The 18,313-nt window shown below is 37.6% G+C and overlaps 2 protein-coding genes and 4 non-coding genes across 7 annotated transcripts; all 6 read left to right on the top strand.

Annotated features, from left to right (window-relative positions):
* The first annotated feature begins 875 nt into the window (after positions 1-875).
* Positions 876-6,049, top strand: rps7 (ribosomal protein S7). The gene is made up of 7 exons (XM_088626543.1): positions 876-948; positions 1,623-1,700; positions 1,846-1,917; positions 2,545-2,688; positions 4,176-4,240; positions 5,300-5,450; positions 5,938-6,049. Exons 2-7 carry the CDS (start codon positions 1,626-1,628, stop codon positions 6,013-6,015), a joined length of 585 nt encoding a protein of 194 aa, XP_088482669.1. The 5' UTR covers positions 876-948; positions 1,623-1,625; the 3' UTR covers positions 6,016-6,049.
* Positions 2,157-2,379, top strand: LOC148675314 (small nucleolar RNA SNORA73 family). The gene has a single exon (XR_015935605.1). It is a non-coding gene; the product is annotated as a small nucleolar RNA SNORA73 family (small nucleolar RNA).
* LOC148675315 (small nucleolar RNA SNORA73 family) lies at positions 3,728-3,950 on the top strand. The gene has a single exon (XR_015935608.1). It is a non-coding gene; the product is annotated as a small nucleolar RNA SNORA73 family (small nucleolar RNA).
* On the top strand, positions 4,432-4,654 carry LOC148675316 (small nucleolar RNA SNORA73 family). Its single transcript, XR_015935606.1, has one exon. It is a non-coding gene; the product is annotated as a small nucleolar RNA SNORA73 family (small nucleolar RNA).
* Positions 5,506-5,728, top strand: LOC148675317 (small nucleolar RNA SNORA73 family). Its single transcript, XR_015935607.1, has one exon. It is a non-coding gene; the product is annotated as a small nucleolar RNA SNORA73 family (small nucleolar RNA).
* Positions 6,050-6,190: 141 nt separating the features above from the next.
* On the top strand, positions 6,191-17,833 carry colec11 (collectin sub-family member 11). Of its 2 annotated transcripts, none has more exons than XM_088626541.1 (7): positions 6,191-9,419; positions 10,914-11,069; positions 11,772-11,843; positions 14,495-14,566; positions 14,859-14,912; positions 15,282-15,377; positions 16,111-17,833. In XM_088626541.1, exons 2-7 carry the CDS (start codon positions 10,940-10,942, stop codon positions 16,518-16,520), a joined length of 834 nt encoding a protein of 277 aa, XP_088482667.1. In that variant the 5' UTR covers positions 6,191-9,419; positions 10,914-10,939; the 3' UTR covers positions 16,521-17,833. The 2 variants fall into 2 exon arrangements, with proteins under 2 accessions (XP_088482667.1, XP_088482668.1); XM_088626542.1 differs by having other exon boundaries at positions 16,129-17,833.
* The last annotated feature ends 480 nt before the right edge of the window (positions 17,834-18,313 follow it).

An 18,313-nucleotide genomic window follows, 5' to 3' on the forward strand; every position in this document is an offset into this window, starting at 1 on the left:
CATTTACAAGCATACAAACAGCAGTACTGCTCCTAAATTTAAGCACGTCACTGTCAGGTTTTAACTGGTAAAAAATAATTTTGAAAAGCAAGAGATTTCCAAGACTGCAGGAAAGGGACTTGATTTGATGACTGACTTTATGACTATGTTTTTCAAGACATTACATGCTCAAGTATCTAATTAAAACTGAATGTATTCATCTATTATGTGGTTTAATACTTTATGAAACCAATGAATACCTGGAACATCTCCAACTATAAGGGTGTTATGTCGTAGGAAGAAGGTACACTTTGCATTTCATTTTTTTAATTATAAAATAATAAAATGTTAATAGAATAAATTATTGCGTATTTCGGATTTTTTGTGAAGTACGTATAACCAACAAAGCGTGGACGTTGTTTCTTTCATTTAATAGCACCTGTTTCATGTAATCATTGGGGTTTATATTAACAATAATAACACATTTTAGCTTCGGTACGTTTCAATTAGAGTGTTCTAATTCCTACTCCTACAGATTGTCTGTGTAGTAGTCAAATGTTCATAAATCAAGTTAAGGCTGAGAATAAGTTTCCCCCTCCACAGAGTCCCCTTTACTGTTAAAAAATATAAAGAACGTTTTACTCCAATGCATAAAAGCTACACACAGCACGAACACAACATTCTCGAAACGTATAATGAGAATCCAGGAATAATTAAAGAGGCAACCTCTTCAACAGAAAGTGCTGGCAGAATTATTTTTATTCTGAATTGTTCACCTGATTACAGTACACTAAGATCTCAAATTAAACCAAAATATACATATAAGCCAACCCCGGTTGCAGCTTGCACTTTGACCCGGTGAGTCGCACAGTACTTTCGAATGACTGTTTTCCCACAATCCTTCAGTCGCCGCGCTTTTACCCGTCTCTCGCGAGAGTTCGCTCTCTTCCTAGGCCGTCACTGACTGAGGTAGGTTGCTGGTAGTGTAACAGAGATTATGCTTTCAAACAAAAAGTAATTAAAATACGCACTAAAGAGTGTGTTTTGGTTTTTGATTTAATAAAGAATGAAGGGATGCGTTAGATTCTTGTCTCTTTGTTTGTGGATGGCTGTTCAGTGAAGGTAAAAGGAGAGGGTTGTATTTGGCGGTGTGTTGGAAGGATACGGACAGCCATAATCGGTCGGGCCCCAAGTGTGTTAGTCTAAAGCGTTCAAATTTAATGCAAGAATTTCACACGAAGACCTGTTAAAGAATATAGATTAACTTTCCCTATGGATGGTATATCTGTCTGTTTACCTAGGAGCAGTCACATTTAAACTTAACAGTTTTTGTTGTAACTATTTGTTGCAGTACTGATACTTTTAACCGGTTTCGTTTAAGACGTATTTGAGCTATGCGTGTATGTTTGTTTTACTACTATAAATGGTCGATACTGTCTTTAAGCATTAAAAGAGCATACAAATATAGGCGTGTTTTTGGCGTTAAGCAGAAAAAGGCGTCCATCTGATTATTGGATTGATATGTGTACCACTTCTTTAGTTCATTTCAGTCTTAGAAGCCTGAAGAAAATGCCTTTCAATTTCTGATTAGAATATTTTCCTCCTCACTAATGTGTAGTCTTTTTTTGTTCCACCTTTGATAGGCCATGTTCAGTACCAGCGCTAAAATCGTGAAGCCCAATGGCGAAAAGCCCGACGAGTTCGAGTCGGGCATTTCCCAGGTATGAATTGTATCAAAGTCTTTGACCAACTTGTGAATTTCAAGTTCTGGTTATAATTGCCATTTCGTCCGTTGTGTGGTATAGGGTCATTTTTATCTTGAGTTCGTTGTATAAACATCCGAGGTTTTACCTTTGCGTATTTCAGGCTCTTCTGGAGTTGGAGATGAATTCTGACTTGAAGGCTCAGCTGAGAGAGCTTAATATCACTGCTGCTAAGGTTTGTGAGCCAGTGTGACTTCTGAGATGCTCTGGTGTAAAACATTCGGGTTTTTTTTGGGTGGTGGGGGTTTGGATAAAACAAATTTGTACCAAGTAGGTAGCTGCGTTAGCATGCGTAGGCTGCAAAAGAACAGGTGAAGGTTTATTCTTAAACGTTCACCAGGACAATCATTTTTTTTTGTTAAATATTACTTATTGCTTTCATTGAGCTTTTCAAATCATTTGATGTACTTAACCCCAACGTGGACATCCTGTGAGGTTGCTCTCACATGGCTCTGTTCGTGTGGCGTATGGGAGCGTAGCACTTCACAGTGCTTTGACGTACAGTCCCGTTCCACGACGTTGGAGAGCAAGCTTGTCCCCGGCCTTTTGGCTGGTGAGGACAGCGTCCTGTATATTCCTACATCTTCCCAGAGTCCTTGGGCAGTTACTGGGGAGAAAAACCATGCAGTGCACAACTTCTGCTAATCAAGTGGAAGATCAAGTCTTTACACTAGTGATTATTTCTACATCTGTCTTATGTATTTTGTTGCAGTGTGATAGTAGGTTGTATTTAGTCTGTGGTAGGTTTCTGTCCTGAAGTAGTTATTTTTATTAGAATGAGATATTCTATTTATGTTTTAAGGAAATTGAAGTTGGTGGTGGCAGGAAAGCTATCATCATCTTTGTGCCAGTGCCTCAGCTGAAATCTTTCCAGAAGATCCAGGTTCGGCTTGTACGAGAGCTGGAGAAGAAATTCAGTGGGAAACACGTAGTCTTCATTGCCCAGGTATGTTTGGCCTTGGGCCATCTTGTAATTATGGCCAGGTACTTTTGCTGTCTTACCTGAAGCTCTATATCTTGGTTTAACAAAAGTTTAACCTTTTTCCTTTGGTTTGCACATTATTAAACCATGTTCATAAAACTTTGCTTTCTGGATTTCAACCATGAAATAAGAATGTAATGTGCTGCCTATCTTATTTCCCCTTGGTTTTGATCCCTGCTGGAATTTAATAAGGTGGAACTACAAATGAAGTGGAATTATTGTCCGATCATATTGGGAGACTTTTCCAAATGTGAGCTTGGAGTCACTAGTCAGATGTACTTCAGAGGCTTTCCTTCTTTAACATGGACGGATGCTCCTTTTACGTGTAAATTTAGAAAGCTACATGGTTTTACTAATTGCATTTACGTAGCGCTTTTCATCCCAAAGGATCCCAGAGCGCTTTACATATAAGAGGGGACCCACTTCATCCACCTGTGAAGTGCAGCACCCACCTGGGTGACGTGCGGCAGTCATTATGTGCAAGAGCCCCACTACACAGCAGATCAGGTAGTGAAGTGAGCAGTTGTCACTACTTGAATTAAGGAGGGGCATGAGGTAGGCCACATTGGCATTTAGCCATGGCACTGGTTTAATATGTCTACTCTTCTGACATAGTGCCATGGGATCTTTAAGAACCGTATAGTCCCGGACTTGGTTAAATGTTTCATCTGAAGGACGATGCCTCCTATAGCAGTATTCCCAGTCACTATGCTGGGGTGTTAATTTGGACATTCTGATCACAAGGGAAGCATACTTCCTGCTAGTCCATAAAAATGACTTAAACAGCATTTCAGTTTTCCTTGTAGGTCTCCCATCTCAATACTGACTAGGCCAAGTCTTGTTTAGCTTCTGAGATCTGATAAGATCAGATTTGAAGGTGGTACTGCTGTGATTAACATAGACAATGATGTTGTATACAAGCCATGTCTTTCAGCTTTGGTGCTTATGCTTTTATGCTGATTTAATTTGAATCTTCAGTCTATTGATCCAGAATTGCTAAACCCCAACGTGGACATCCTGTGAGGTTGCTCTCATATGGCTCTGTTCGTGTGGCGTATGGGAGCGTAGCACTTCACAGTGCCATGACGTACAGTCCCGTTCCACGACGTTGGAGAGCAAGCTTGTCCCCGGCCTTCTGGCTGGTGAGGACAGCGTCCTGTATATTCCTATGCCTTCCCAGAGTCCTTGGGCAATTACTGGGGAGGAAAACCATGCAGTGCACATTATTTTGCCTTAATTATAGCCTGAGATTGTGAATTTGAATGTACTGCTCTGATCCGAAAGATCTTAGATTTTATTCATATCAGACGAAAAGGGTATGCTAATATGGTTATATGTGTACTGGTAGGTTTTGATTGGTTGTCTTTTCTCTGTTGGTGGTTTTACTGCTATATTACTACAGTAAAATCCCAGCAGGATGTCTTACAGCATGTTGAATGTTTTCTTAACAGAGGAGAATTCTGCCCAAACCAACAAGAAAAAGCCGCACAAAGAACAAGCAGAAGCGTCCCAGGAGGTATGTTCAAAAGCGTAAATATTTAATAAAGTACATACTCTTGAACCTGATTATTAACTTGTTACTTTTATGTGGGGAAATAATTCTAAATAGGCAAAAATACTTGTCGATCACTGAATATTTGTATTTACCTCAATGGTGTATTAGTAAAAACTGAGAACCTTTAATTCATGTTAGGCATACTTTCACACCCAACGTGGACATCCTGTGAGGTTGCTCTCACATGGCTCTGTTCGTGTGGCGTATGGGAGCGTAGCACTTCACAGTGCCATGATGTACAGTCCCGTTCCACGACGTTGGAGAGCAAGCTTGTCCCCGGCCTTCTGGCTGGTGAGGACAGCGTACTGTATATTCCTATGCCTTCCCAGAGTCCTTGGGCAATTACTGGGGAGGAAAACCATGCAGTGCACAACGTTTTGTATAAAATATTAAAATTTGACAGTTGATGTTAAAATCGGAGTGCTAAATCTAGCCATTTTCAAATTTGTACAGTAACACTGTTGAATTTGTAGTTAATTATAAGACTATAGGAGCATTAGAATAATTTTCAACTTGCATTTTTAAAGTAATAAAATACTGTAAAAATCCATCTGATTGCACTTGTTTAGTCATAGCTTCATGTCTTCTAGAAATTTGAAGTTAGTGTTGATAGGTTGGTATACTTCAGAATCTTTTCTAAAGGTGGAAACTATAGACATTTATAATCAAAGTTCTCAAGAATTTCAAATGTTATTCAATAATGTAGACTAATTGTACGTTATATGGTTTGCAGTAATCAGCTTTAAACACATTTTAGTGTATGGTGAAAAACATGACACCTGAGATCTTTACCATTTCATTATCTCCCTGTCAGTTTTTAAACTTTATACTTTGTGCTGCCACCAAATGTTTTTAAAGTTCTGATAAGATTTAGAAACTCAAAGGATGCTGTTGTATTATGCTGGTACTCACCATAAGACATGACTGAGGTGAATTAATCGAGCTTATATATTCTCATTGTATACAATCGTTAAAGTCATATACAATGTGATATACAACAGTTCCATTGATCTGTTTCAGCCGTACACTGACTGCAGTGCACGATGCCATCCTTGAAGACCTGGTCTTTCCAAGTGAAATTGTTGGCAAGAGGATCCGTGTGAAACTGGACAGCAGCCGACTCATTAAGGTTCACCTTGACAAGGCCCAGCAAAACAATGTTGAACACAAAGTAAGTTAGTCTCAAGAACTCTAATTATGTTTGACCCACCTCCCCCCCACCCTCTACAACGTGGACATCCTGTGAGGTTGCTCTCACATGGCTCTGTTCGTGTGGCGTATGGGAGCGTAGCACCTCACAGTGCTTTGACGTACAGTCCCGTTCCACGACGTTGGAGAGCAAGCTTGTCCCCGGCCTTCTGGCTGGTGAGGACAGCGTCCTGTATATTCCTACATCTTCCCAGAGTCCTTGGGCAGTTACTGGGGAGAAAAACCATGCAGTGCACATTTTAACTCTGGTATTCTTAAGTTAAGTTCTTAAGCTTTCATTAATGACAATATATACTGAAACCCTTAAAACTATATGTGCATTTTGTTGAGGCACAGATTAACTTTACTGCACATATTTAAATGTTTAATGTGATGTTAAAGTTTAATCATTTGAAAGGCTTTTAACTTATTAAAATGAGTGACAAGTTTTTTTTTTTTTACCATTTTAGGTTGAGACCTTCTCTGGTGTCTACAAGAAGCTCACAGGCAAAGATGTTGTATTTGAGTTCCCAGAGTTCCAGCTGTAAAGTGATGACGACTAAATAAATTTATTGTCATGTTTTTCCTTATCTGGAGTGGTTTAATGGTACTTTAGAATTGGGATTTATTTTATTGTAAACTCTAATAAGAATAACTTTGTATATTTTGAACAATGGTCAATCATTGGGCGGTTACTGGGAGAAAAGCCATGCAGTGCTCAGTAATACCTTTAAATAGGTTTCAGTTTATTGAACCTATTGGTTCACAATTTTTTTAAAAATTTCTGCAGTTCAGGTGCAGTTAGCTAAAGATGGGCACTAAACCAGCAATGGAACTTGGATTGTTTGATAGGGGGGAGTCTTCTGTAATTCCTTGAAGATAAAGAAATGCCTTTCAGCCTGCATGCAACTGTCCAAATGGGAGTCCTGCCACACAACTTAATCTTGCATAATAGTGCTGGTCAAACAAGAGGCCTAGTATCAGATGGCCGGAACAACTCGGCATAAGTTCTACAGGTGTCTTCCATGTCTAGCCAATGTAGATTTTAAGGAGCAGCTTAAAGAAATTTGTAAGTGAGAAATGTGGAAGCTTTGGGAATCAACTGTACTTTGTTTTCCCTTCTGGCTTTTTCTCCAGTGAAATATAATCCTTTTAATGGTGTGCAGTGTTAAGTGGGGCTTGATAACTTAGTTTTTATATGTGTACTACTGCACCTTGGAAGCAAAGCATGTAAAACTTTTCAGGTGGGTAGCTGCATCAGAATACGTAGGCTGCAAAGGAACAAGTAGTAGAGAAGAAAGAAAACGCAAGGTTTCAGCTGTGGAGCCTTCTTTGGGATGACAACCGAAGAAGGCTCCACAGCTGAAACCTTGCGTTTCTCTTTTCAGCATGGAATAAACCTATTAGTTGTTCATATAAAGCTTTACATATTCTTTCACTTTGAAAGCATGTGGGGAAAAAGTGGAATTCAGTTAACTGGCAGCACAATGTACTGTTAAATATTCTTATGCATAAGGTCTAAATAGCCTTTGTTATTTTCCCTAGTTTCTGGTCTGACTGGCAGTGTGTTGGAAACATAACCCACAGTTAGGATGTAATAAAGCATAATTCCAGTTTAGGTTTGGGCACCTCCAGTTCCTGAGAGTCCTAGAGATAGTATAGGTGCTTTCTGATTTAATACAATGCTTGGACTTAAAAAGGAAAGAACCTGGGTGCCAGAGTGGAGGTGTCTGGCTTTGTTCAGCCTTGGCCAGGTTACAGGCGCGGACAGTGTAAATCTCGAGCAAACAAGATGAGCCTAGATTGTTTTTAAAGGGTAAATCAAATGTATCAATGATCAGCCTAATTTCTACTATTGTACACTAAGCGCACAAGGAAATACATTCTTGTTTAACAAAACATGTTTCTAGTGACATGGTCATTTTTTTTCTTTACCCATGATGGTACACTGAGAGTTGGCCATCTAAACTGTTAATGGTACAGAAAATTAGTTTTTAACAGTGCTTCAAATTTATACATTCAATGAAATCTCATGCAATACAGAATACAGGCAATGTTCTTTTAATAACTGATGAATTGTCAATTGTCCCCCAAAAGTTCCTACAGAAATACTTTAAAAACTGCGTTATTGCCTTTTGGTGTGGTTGGGTTCCCACCTGTTTGAACGACAGCCTGGATATGTATCTTTTGGAGTTCCCACATGCTGGGCTGTTCTTTCTAGGTATATGCCCTCACTACATCACAATGGATGGGGAAAGTGCCCTGAAGACCTCATCACATAGCGGGATTGTATAACAAGTCTAGTATTATCAAATGTTAGAAATCACTTCATATTATGTTTTACAGGTGCGAAGTAATAAGTCATATAAAGATTAAACAACTTTCCTCTGCAGATGTGCATCCTAACTTATCTCCCGACAGTCGTATCTCCCACTCAGGAGGAATAGATTAGAGTTCTAAATGACGGTAGAAAATAAAGGAGAAGAAAGAGGTAAGTTGTGTTAATACAGATCCCTAGTTCTCTGTAGAATGGGAAACCCAGAAAAAAGAACTGCATTTTGTGATTGGTGGATTGTCATAGAGACAGATGCTCTACCAATTCTTTTTGCCAATCATTGTGATTTTATCTAGGTGGGTATACCCTAAGATATTTTTCTAATGAGAGAACGTTTTATGCCCTAAAATTTCCAGTTTCCATTTTTTTTTTGCTCTAGAGAGATGCTCTACCAATTCTTTTTGCCAATTATAGTGCTTTTTGTCTATAGGGGCCTACCCCTTCTTGTGAGAGAACGTTTTACTCCCTAAAATGTGCCGTTTCCAATTTTTTTTGTTCGTTTAAACTCGGGGATGACTAAAATGGTTTGGTGTTGCCTGGAAACGGGTCTAAGCTTGGGATCTGAAGATACCCAATGTCTACAGTGTGCATTCACTTTTTATGTATAATTCTCGGTTTTCATATCAAACCACCAATGACTCTTTGTGTATTAGCGTTGCCATCTTGTAGTCTCCTCACACCTCAAGCAAGCCTCTGCCTTTTTTAAGTACTGGAATGGGAGACATCTAAGGCATTGTGATTGCTGTTTATTGTTTCAACTGTGCCCATAATCACCAGTGCTAAGTGTTGCATGTAACCGCTTACGGGTATCTGCTTATTGATTTTTCTGTATTCTGTGGTTTGTTTAAAAAAAAAATTCCAACAACTTCAGCACACAGTGCTTGGCATGTTGTCCTTACCAATTAAGAATTAATTTCAGGCTAAATAGGTAATCGAATTATTGATCAATTTATGAACTGACAGGTGGGAATGACAATGTTACTAGACGACTCCCACCATGCTTTTTATTGTTGAATAAGTACATTTCAGCTTACACACCTGAATGAAGACTGCCTTGAAATTCCACTATTTAACACAAGGTAATTGTCAAATAGAAATTTCACTCAGCTTTAAGAGCTGAATGCAAGTTACATAAAATGTGTTAAATCAAAAACTGATGGAAAAATGGTTTCATCAGGGAATTCCATTTCCAGTAGAGATTTTCTCCAATAAAACCAGGAAAGTGTGATAAAAGTAAAAAAAAAAAATATACAGTGAAATGATTTAAAGTTATTCCTCATTCATAAATTAAGTCAGAGAAAAGGATGGTTCTATATTTTTAGATTGTGCTTTCTAATAAAGAAAAACATTGTCTGCTTATAAGATTAATGTAACAAACTTTCCCATGCAATTATCTCTGACCAAGACAGCTGACATTTCTCAGTGAGGAAATGTTTACTGATAATGTTGAGAACTGTTCTCTTGGATTTCTGTGTTGCTGAAAAGGAAGACTTCATCCCCTTGGCAAACTAAAAGCTGTCAGGCTTCTGTAAACAGGGCTATGAGTTTCAGTTGTGCATTGCCTCAGCAGGCAGAGGATACTTGTTGCTGTTGTGAGAATCTAACGCATTTTTAAAGGTAGGTGACCATTCATGAAATATTGGATTGGACTGCCTTGCCACACATTAATATTAAGGAAATGTCTTTGTGCCAATGCATGATTCCAGAGTGTTCAGATATTCAGAGGATTTTTTGTAGCTTTGATTAGCAGTTTTCCTACTTTCTTTGTCTCCTTTATGTATTTCATGTAGAAACCCATTCTTAGGCAACAAAACATTAGCTGAATAATGTTTCATCACAAGCCCATTTTAATTTTATTCTTTTTTAAGAGAGGCTGACTGGTTAATCTATGAATAAAATGACAGTCCAAGTGGTTTGGTTGTGTTTATTTTTTTTGACCATCTTGTTGTCAGTCGAGAACCAAAAATAAACTTCTTTGTAAAAGTCGAATAATATTTAAGAGCCTTAACGTGTCGGCTTTGATAAATCACATGATTATGATTGAATTAAAGCGTTTCTCCCTTTCTAGTGTTATAATTGAAGCTAACTAATGCTTTCTGTCCAACAATATGCATATAAATATATTGATTGATCATGTTTTCTAATGCCATACTGTAATAGTCATAATATGCTGAGACAGTGGTCAATGCTTTTACATTAACAGATATGTAATGTGTTTAATTGTTTACATTTATTTGAACATTTTCGTATAAAAAGGTTGTGCAAACAAATGATAACTTAGACTGTCTTTTTACATATGCTTTCTGGATAATTAAGATTATCCTATTAGTACTACTGTTATTTTGAGTCAATGCTAGGGCTGTCGAACATGAAATGAACACGGCAATAAGTGTACCGTACCATCTCTATGTAACTTGTAGAAAGATGTTTGCATTTTAATAAGATTCTATCACTGTAAAAAGTGATAATTGATTAGGAGCCTCTTTGTGGCTGGAAGTATTGTTGTGGTGTGCCAAGCCTACCTGTTTACAGTGACATTGGCTGAATTATGCTTCTCATGGATTTATTGCTATCATTAATCTTGACATGGCTTGTACAGCTGTTCGGCACGTTATTCATCACCTTGAGGTCACCCTGGAAGCAGCCAGTAGACACAATATATCATTGCTTGCCTCCATGGAACAGAAGTGGAACTAGCTAAAATGGTATCAAAAGTTACCCCAGAGTATGTATATTCTGTAAAGTCCAGTCTACTTCATTCTCCAAAAATAAAAATGACCACTGATTTTGTGATTGTGAATTGGTCCAAAATTTTAAGATTTATGGTAGGGATTGAATAGGTTACAGTATCTTGAATATAAAATGTTCTTCAATATTGTAAAATACTGACTAGTAGAAATTGTGTACAACAGGGTTTTGAGATACTACCCTAGTCATTTTTTAGTATGTGGTGAGCATTTCATGTTTGCTTGCACTCCATTGCACAAGCGTACATGAAGTTGCCTGATAAGATTTTAAATGGATGCCCGATTTTTCTGCGATAACATGAAGAGTTAAAGCAGCAGTTCATGACTTATGACGATACCTGAATGTGTTGGTTCTTCAACCCAGGAGTCAGTGGCCTCTAAGCCTTCGTTATGAGAGGAGATCTGTTTTTACTGGATGGCCTCATTAGCCTGCTGTGGCTGTCTTTACTGAGGTCTGCTCATTCTCAACACATCGCTGAAGAACCCTGCTCTTTACAGATCCTCATTCCAGGGCTGAAAGGTATTGATTAAATATATCCAGCATTGACAAGGAGCATAAGCACTGTTATCCCAGAGTGGGGCATAAGTGTTTACCACAAGGCATTGATAGACATTTGGCCTACATCATTGTTTAGTATTTGTTCTTCTAAAAATGTATTTCATGAAAAAGACGAAGATTTATTTATAATCACATTTATTGTAAGATATCAACTTGCCTTTATCCTGTGCCAAAGAAGTCTTTTTCTTCCTGAAAAAACAAATTAATTACCCAACAGCAAGAGTGTATTAATAATGTGCATTAAACACATTCAGAAACTTGACTAGAAGGCTAATTAGAGTATGGACTTAATTACTTGAAGCAGAGTGATGTCATCATCGTTTTGTCTTTTGATAAGTCGTTGAATTACACTGACAGCTGCTAATGGAAAAAAAAATGTTGGTATGTGTAACTGAGTGAACAGTAGTGGCAGAGTAACTGATCACAAAGATTTGTTTTTAACTGTGCTTCAATGAGCATATTAGACTATTTTGCTACTTACAGTTAAGTTAATGTACTTAAATGGATTTTGAAATACTGCACCAGAGCACAGCTCTAGTACCTACTTTCCCTCAACATTGGAAACGGACTAGGAGTTGGAGAGATCTGTGAACTGTTTGTGTGTTTGTGTTGGAAGAATGTGAACCACATTCCTTTCACAGCCGTTGTTTATACCTGTGACAGGAGATGTGGGTGACAGGGGGGAGAAAGGAGCACCTGGGAGGCCAGGAAGAGCAGGACCCCCAGGAGAGGCTGGTACTGCAATTTGTTTTATAATTAAAAAGACTAACCTTTCATCTTACCTGGCGGAAGCATACGTTTTTCTTTCCTTTGTTTTATTTAGTCCAAGACTAGATTCCTGATTCATTTGACTTTAGAATTGTGTTTTCAATCATTCATATCTAAGAGCTCTGAGCCCAATGTAGTAGAGTAACAATGGTGAAAATCAGTGTTTACTACACCATACACCAGTGACATAGTGATGCTGTGCACTGAAAGAGCACAGCTGAGCATGGTTCAGATTTCTGATGGAGGAAGGTGACATTGAAATTGGTGTTTTTAATAACATAACACCTGAGACTGGTCTGTAATTGTGTGAAGTTTGACCTCCAGCACTTCAAAGAAGCTTGTTAGGATTACCAGAACTGCTGAGTGTATACTCCAAGGAGCTGGGTCACAAAGCAGAGCAGGGCTCAGAGACCCATTGAGAAACTATCAGTGATGAATTGAGTTTTAGGCTGATGTTTACAACATTGGCAAAAGAAGGACATTGGGATACAAATATTGAACTCTCAAATGGCCTCCCAATATTTAGACAGGATCTAAAATATTTATTTTTTATTTTAAGCCCCCAATCAAAGAAACACAAATGAGATGGTGTAGTTGGACAAACCCTGTTACTCTCTCTGCCTCTAAATTCTTCCCTCTCCTCCACAGCAACTTCCTCTGCTCTGTACCTGTTTTTATGTTCTTACTAATAAGTGTTATTGTGTCTCTTAAGTATTTCACAGATATATTAATCACTGCAATTTCCAAACGCATTTTCCTTGAACAATTTGTTGAGTACCTGAAGTGATTTAAGATTGCTCTTGATATTTTATAATGTTATCCGATCCTCCTGACAAAAGGAAATATTAATAGATTTTCGATTATTTACCCTTTTACTGGTTTTCAGGTGGCATAGTTCATATTTAGGTTCAGAGAGTTTTTGCCCCCAAGTACTATAAACACTTAGTAGAAATGTTTGTGGATGGATATATTGCTCAATTTAAGATGAGGTAATCAAATGCATTCCAGCATCACCATTTAATGGTATAATGGAAACCTTGAGATTGCATTAAAATGTTTAGCGCTGAGCCATATAAGTCAATAAATTTAACACTGTTGCAGCTGTATCCTTCCCGAATACTCAATTAGAATGATCATGCCTTACTGCATACTGACACCTAGTGGAAAACTTCTGTGTTCTACCCTTTATGTAACAGTTTTCAGATCATCCTACAGACATTCTACACATGCTGAAGCAAGGCATTAAATAAATTCAAATACAGTAGAGAAGGAATTTCTCATTAATCTCAATAACTGATAAAGAATAAATTATTGTCAGTCTTAGATAGACCTTAGATTTGTTTTACTTGAAACATAATTTTAGTTTTTGCACCATTTTCTCTCAATAACTATTCACTGTACTAGATGGGTGATTGCAGGACACCAAGAAGCATTTCATTTTAGATACTATTTGAAATTTGAATTACATTTTTATGAGATGGCTTTCCTCATGGTGACAATTGTTATTGGATTACTAGTAGTTTGCATTGTTAGGGTTTGGAGAAACCAGTTCTTCAGAATGTAAAGAATATATACTGATCATGAAAAGCAAAATCAGTCTATTTATTAATTTTTTTAGAAAAATATAATATATGCATAATTATCAAACATTCTTGTTGTCATTTTGACTAATTGATCATTCATGACCATGGGACTCTCGAGTGACTTTGAGGCATAAATACATTACTACCTCACTGGTGAGAATGTCAAACCTAGTGGAAATCAAACATGGAAAGGAGCTTATATGCCTTATTTATTAAGAGAACCATTCTTTAGCATAATGTTTTTTATAAAAACCCTGTTTCCTGCTGATTGGGAGTTCACTGAACACCAATTTCTAACCAGTCAAACACACTGGGTCACTGATAGACCATGATCTGGGATACGACAGGTCACAACACTTCATCAAAGTCCATGGTACAAGTGTAATATTCTGGGCAGGAATAGTTAATCACTACAGACTTCCACTGGTAGTGATTGATGGCAACCTGGCTGCAGCATATTACACTGATAAATTTCTCTGACCTCACTTGCAGCCCATCCTGTGGGGACATCCTGATGTGACAAAATTTAAACAGGACAATGCATGCCCTTGTGCTTTTTTTGTGAGATAAGATTGTGATAGTTATGACATGCACGCCCTTCTTGCCAGAGAATACTCCACTGAACGTTTATGTGATGATCTGGGGCAATGTGTGGCATATGTGGCTCAGAGATCAGTGAGCCAGCACATGCTTATTCAAGCTGTCTGAGAAGAATGAGCCGAAATCCTTCAAGAGAGCCAGCTGGGGTTACAAGATGTACAGTTTATTGTGATTCTAACAGTAGCCACACACAACAAGCCTGTGACTTTCGCGGTAGACTTTCATTGTAGTGAATATAAAAAACATTATGTCCGTTCAACATAATGACCCTACACTTATTACAAAGAAAGATTTTCTCATGTTGTTAGCTTTATAAATTTGTTGCAGTTATAAATTATACATTTCCTTTGCTTTTCAGTGTAGTTTATATACAGAAAACAAAAATACTGTGCTCATATTTTCCCCCAATAACCTGCAGAATTATTTTTTCGACAGGGAATCCGGGAGTCAAGGGACAAAAAGGTTTAATGGGCCGCCATGGGAAAATAGGTCCCATTGGCTCAAAAGGTAAATCAGTTTATGAAATCAATGTCAAATCAATGAAAATAATGATGTTTCAGACCGCCAAACTGTTCTAACCAGAAAATATAATCATTATCATTTAAATTAAAGGTAAACACTGAGCTTCTTTAACTTTGGGTTATTTATGATGTAAATAATCAAGAACAATACATTACAGGAACAAGCTCTGTCCAAATTACACGTCAGTGTTTCTAAGGAAGATGCCAAAGATTTAAGTGTAATGCAGTGAATAAAAATAGACATAAAAGTAACATAAAATGCAATGTATTTTCACCAGGTGAAAAGGGAGATATGGGAGATGGTGGACCACAGGGGCCTAACGGGGAACCAGGTATGTCTTATAAATATTCATTTAATTGCATTAACCATTAATAATGTTAACAATCTGGAATCTGAAACTGCATTCTAGTAAAAATGTTGAATACTTCTGTCCTGAAAGAGTCATACACATCTTTTTGGTATTCTGGAAGTGAGTCTCATTTCTCTGCACCATAAAACAGCGGTCCAGGGAATGTGTAGTTTGAGCTATTTACCAGCTGAGACTCCCACTGAGATTTGCCAGATGACCAGAGTTTTGGATGTATAAGGGCTTCACTTGGGACAGATAAATTAATATTTCATTTCACAGACATCAGTGCCATGTCAACGTGTTGTTACCCATGAGGCCTTGAATGTTATTTTCTTTTTAATTGACTGACAGGTTTGCCCTGTGAGTGTGCCCCATTAAGGAAAATGATTGGTGAAATGGATATCCTTGTATCTCACCTAACAAACGAACTAAAATTCATAAAAAATGGTAAGTCTCCAAGTTTGACAGCAGCTATCTATAATCCAAAAAATAATAATACAAAAAAGAATTAACTGTTAAATAGCTGCATTAATGAGATTCTGAAATGGCAGACACCGATACAAAATGCAGATGAACTAAAAAAGCTCTTAAAAATTAAGAATGGATTTACACATTATGATTAATGTTACTTGGTATTAAACCCAGGATCTAAACAGTTTAACATAAATTAAGATGCTGATCCCCACCATGAAATGAACTTAATATAGCACGTGGTAGGCTGAGGTAGAATTTGTAAAAGCAAAAAGACATTTTGAAATAATCAGAACTACTGTACCCGATCAATGCCAAAAGGCTATTGAGACAGACAGCTTCTAGCATTTCTTGTTTAGTCCTAGTTTTCTTAAGATGCAGAAAGAATAGTTTTTTTTCATTATTGGAAATCCAGCCTGTTTCTCACATACCGTAGATGCCCTCATTTACAGTGTTGTAAATTATTAAACTGTGAACTATCTCAATCTATGAGATGAGAGAAAGAAAACAGAAAGCCTCCAGTCAGATCTTCCTGCCAGGTTTCACAAAAACAGCAAAAGCTGGAGTGTTGGGGTTAGCATTGCTACTGTGTCTACTGTTTCTGCCATTGCCTCTCAAACAAAGTGCTTTTAAATGATATTTTCTGATGTGAAACACGAAAATAGAGTATTAAAGTTTGATTATAGAAATATAAGTGCTCACTTTCCAGCACTGCCCTCCCCCGCAGCTGTCACTGGTGTGAAAGAGACGGAAAATAAAATCTACATGTTGGTGAAGGAGGAGAAGCGCTACACAGAGGCTGAGGCCTACTGCCAGGGGAGGGGAGGACATCTAAGCATGCCTAAGGATGAGGCCTCCAATGGGGTCATTGCCTCTTACATCAGCCAGGCTGGTCTCAGCAGAGTCTTCATTGGGATCAATGACCTGGACAGGGAGGGCCACTTTGCCTATGTGGACAGATCGCCTATGACCACTTTTAACAAGTGGCGTGGCGGGGAGCCCAATAATGCATATGATGAAGAAGACTGTGCAGAAATGGTGGCCACAGGAGGCTGGAATGACGTGGCCTGCCACATCACCATGTATTTTGTTTGCGAGTTTGACAAGGACAGTGCATAATCTAACTAAATTGAGTAGCAGTATCTGCGTCGGTTTCTGTCATTCAAATGTTCAAATTTCAAAGACTTGCTACAGTACAGTTCTTCCTCAGTTTGGTAAAAGGACATGTGTACCAGTGTATTGTATGGACATGACATAAAGTGACACAAGGCATTTTGATTGGAAAGCCATATGTTTCTGATGTGCCTTAAGTGAACTTGTGAACAATACTGTATATCTGATAAACCCTCATTACTGGTTCATCAGAATCAAGCTGCCATGTTATTGGTAGTACAAGTATTATACATGTATAACATAGTTTCTTTTAATGATAGTAAAAGAAACTATCATTTGAGACCTGTGTTTGACACTTTTTGATTGAATTGAAAACTGAAGAGGAAAATTAACACTATTTATAATTCCTAGCTGAACAAATATTACTATTTTATTGCATCACTTCTTACATTCATCTTCTTATTGGAGTACAGCTGTATTCTTCAGCACATTAAAACACTGAAAACTTTTTACTTTTTGTAAGGAGAGGCAGTTAGGTATAGGAACATCAGAATTTAATCTGCTTTAGCAATGATATCTTTTAAAATAACCATTTAACTGTTGCTCCCCCTAGCATATTTATATGAACATACAAATTCCAATGATTTTTAGTATGGAAACCTCAAAAATGGTTTCAACATAGCTTTCTTAAAAGCTCCATCTTAGTTTTGGGGAATGTTACCTGAACACTTTCAGAGTTTTCTGAAAACTGCGTGGAGTTTATGATGAACGTTAGATAGGAATGACAACAGGTGAGTTCAGTCAAATTCAGCTCTGGGTAATTTGCCACTATCATTTCCTCACCTAAAACATTTTAAATACTTAATAGTACGTTCTCCTTCTCTCCATCGCACTCGTCTTTTTGAATCCCTCCCACAGCCCATCTCCACACCTTGGTCACTCGTACTCTGCATGGCAATCCCAGCCTCCCCATCCTCTGGCCTCGTCCTTGGCTGAACCAGTCAAGCGAGTTCAACCAAATTTTGACTAAAACACTCCAGAATCCTTTCAGTACCCTTCATTCTTATGTGTTGTTATTCCAAGTGAATTTAATCGATGTTATGAAAACACGTTGTGGAAACGTATTTGCAGACTGTAGCGCACATTATTTTTGCATAATTGCCACCTTTATCATTTGTGCTTGATAAGTTGTATGAGAAAATGTTGTGTAAGACCAGAAATAAAAAAAACTAAGTGTTAATGGGTTTTACATTATGTCTTCAAGTCCAGGGTTTGCTTTTCTATTTTTTATGAAAAAATAAAATCATGTTAGTGACTGACTTATTTGCATTGACCCATTTTGTCTAGTCAAAGTGTATTATTTACAGCAGGAGAAGCCTGTACACTTGGAATGTGTACCGAGCATGAGAGATCAAGTGGTGGAAAAAAAGGATGAATTGCTGTACTTGGATTGGACAAAATTGCATACTGTGTAGGATAATAAATTGTTGAGTAAAGCAAAAAAAAAACTATGTATTCCTATGTAAGCATGCCTTGCTTTTCCCCAAAATCTTAAATCTATGTTGAGAGTCAAATGTATCAGAATTGTAATTGTATTTCAAAATCTTGTAGACTATTTAAATTTTCAGCTTATGTTCTGATTCATTTTTTCTAAATGTATTCCTAAACTTGATACACTCTCAGGTGTTACAACAAATAAATAATTTGAGTACAGGTGACATTGTTTGTCAAGGATTACCAATATGGTTCACTATGCTACTTTTCCAGTTATACAGAGTGAAAGAACCTCTCTTTTAGCC

The sequence above is a fragment of the Lepisosteus platostomus genome, chromosome 3 (assembly GCF_059453375.1).
Source record: "Lepisosteus platostomus isolate fLepPlt1 chromosome 3, fLepPlt1.hap1, whole genome shotgun sequence".
In the NCBI taxonomy this organism is placed as follows: domain Eukaryota; kingdom Metazoa; phylum Chordata; class Actinopteri; order Semionotiformes; family Lepisosteidae; genus Lepisosteus; species Lepisosteus platostomus.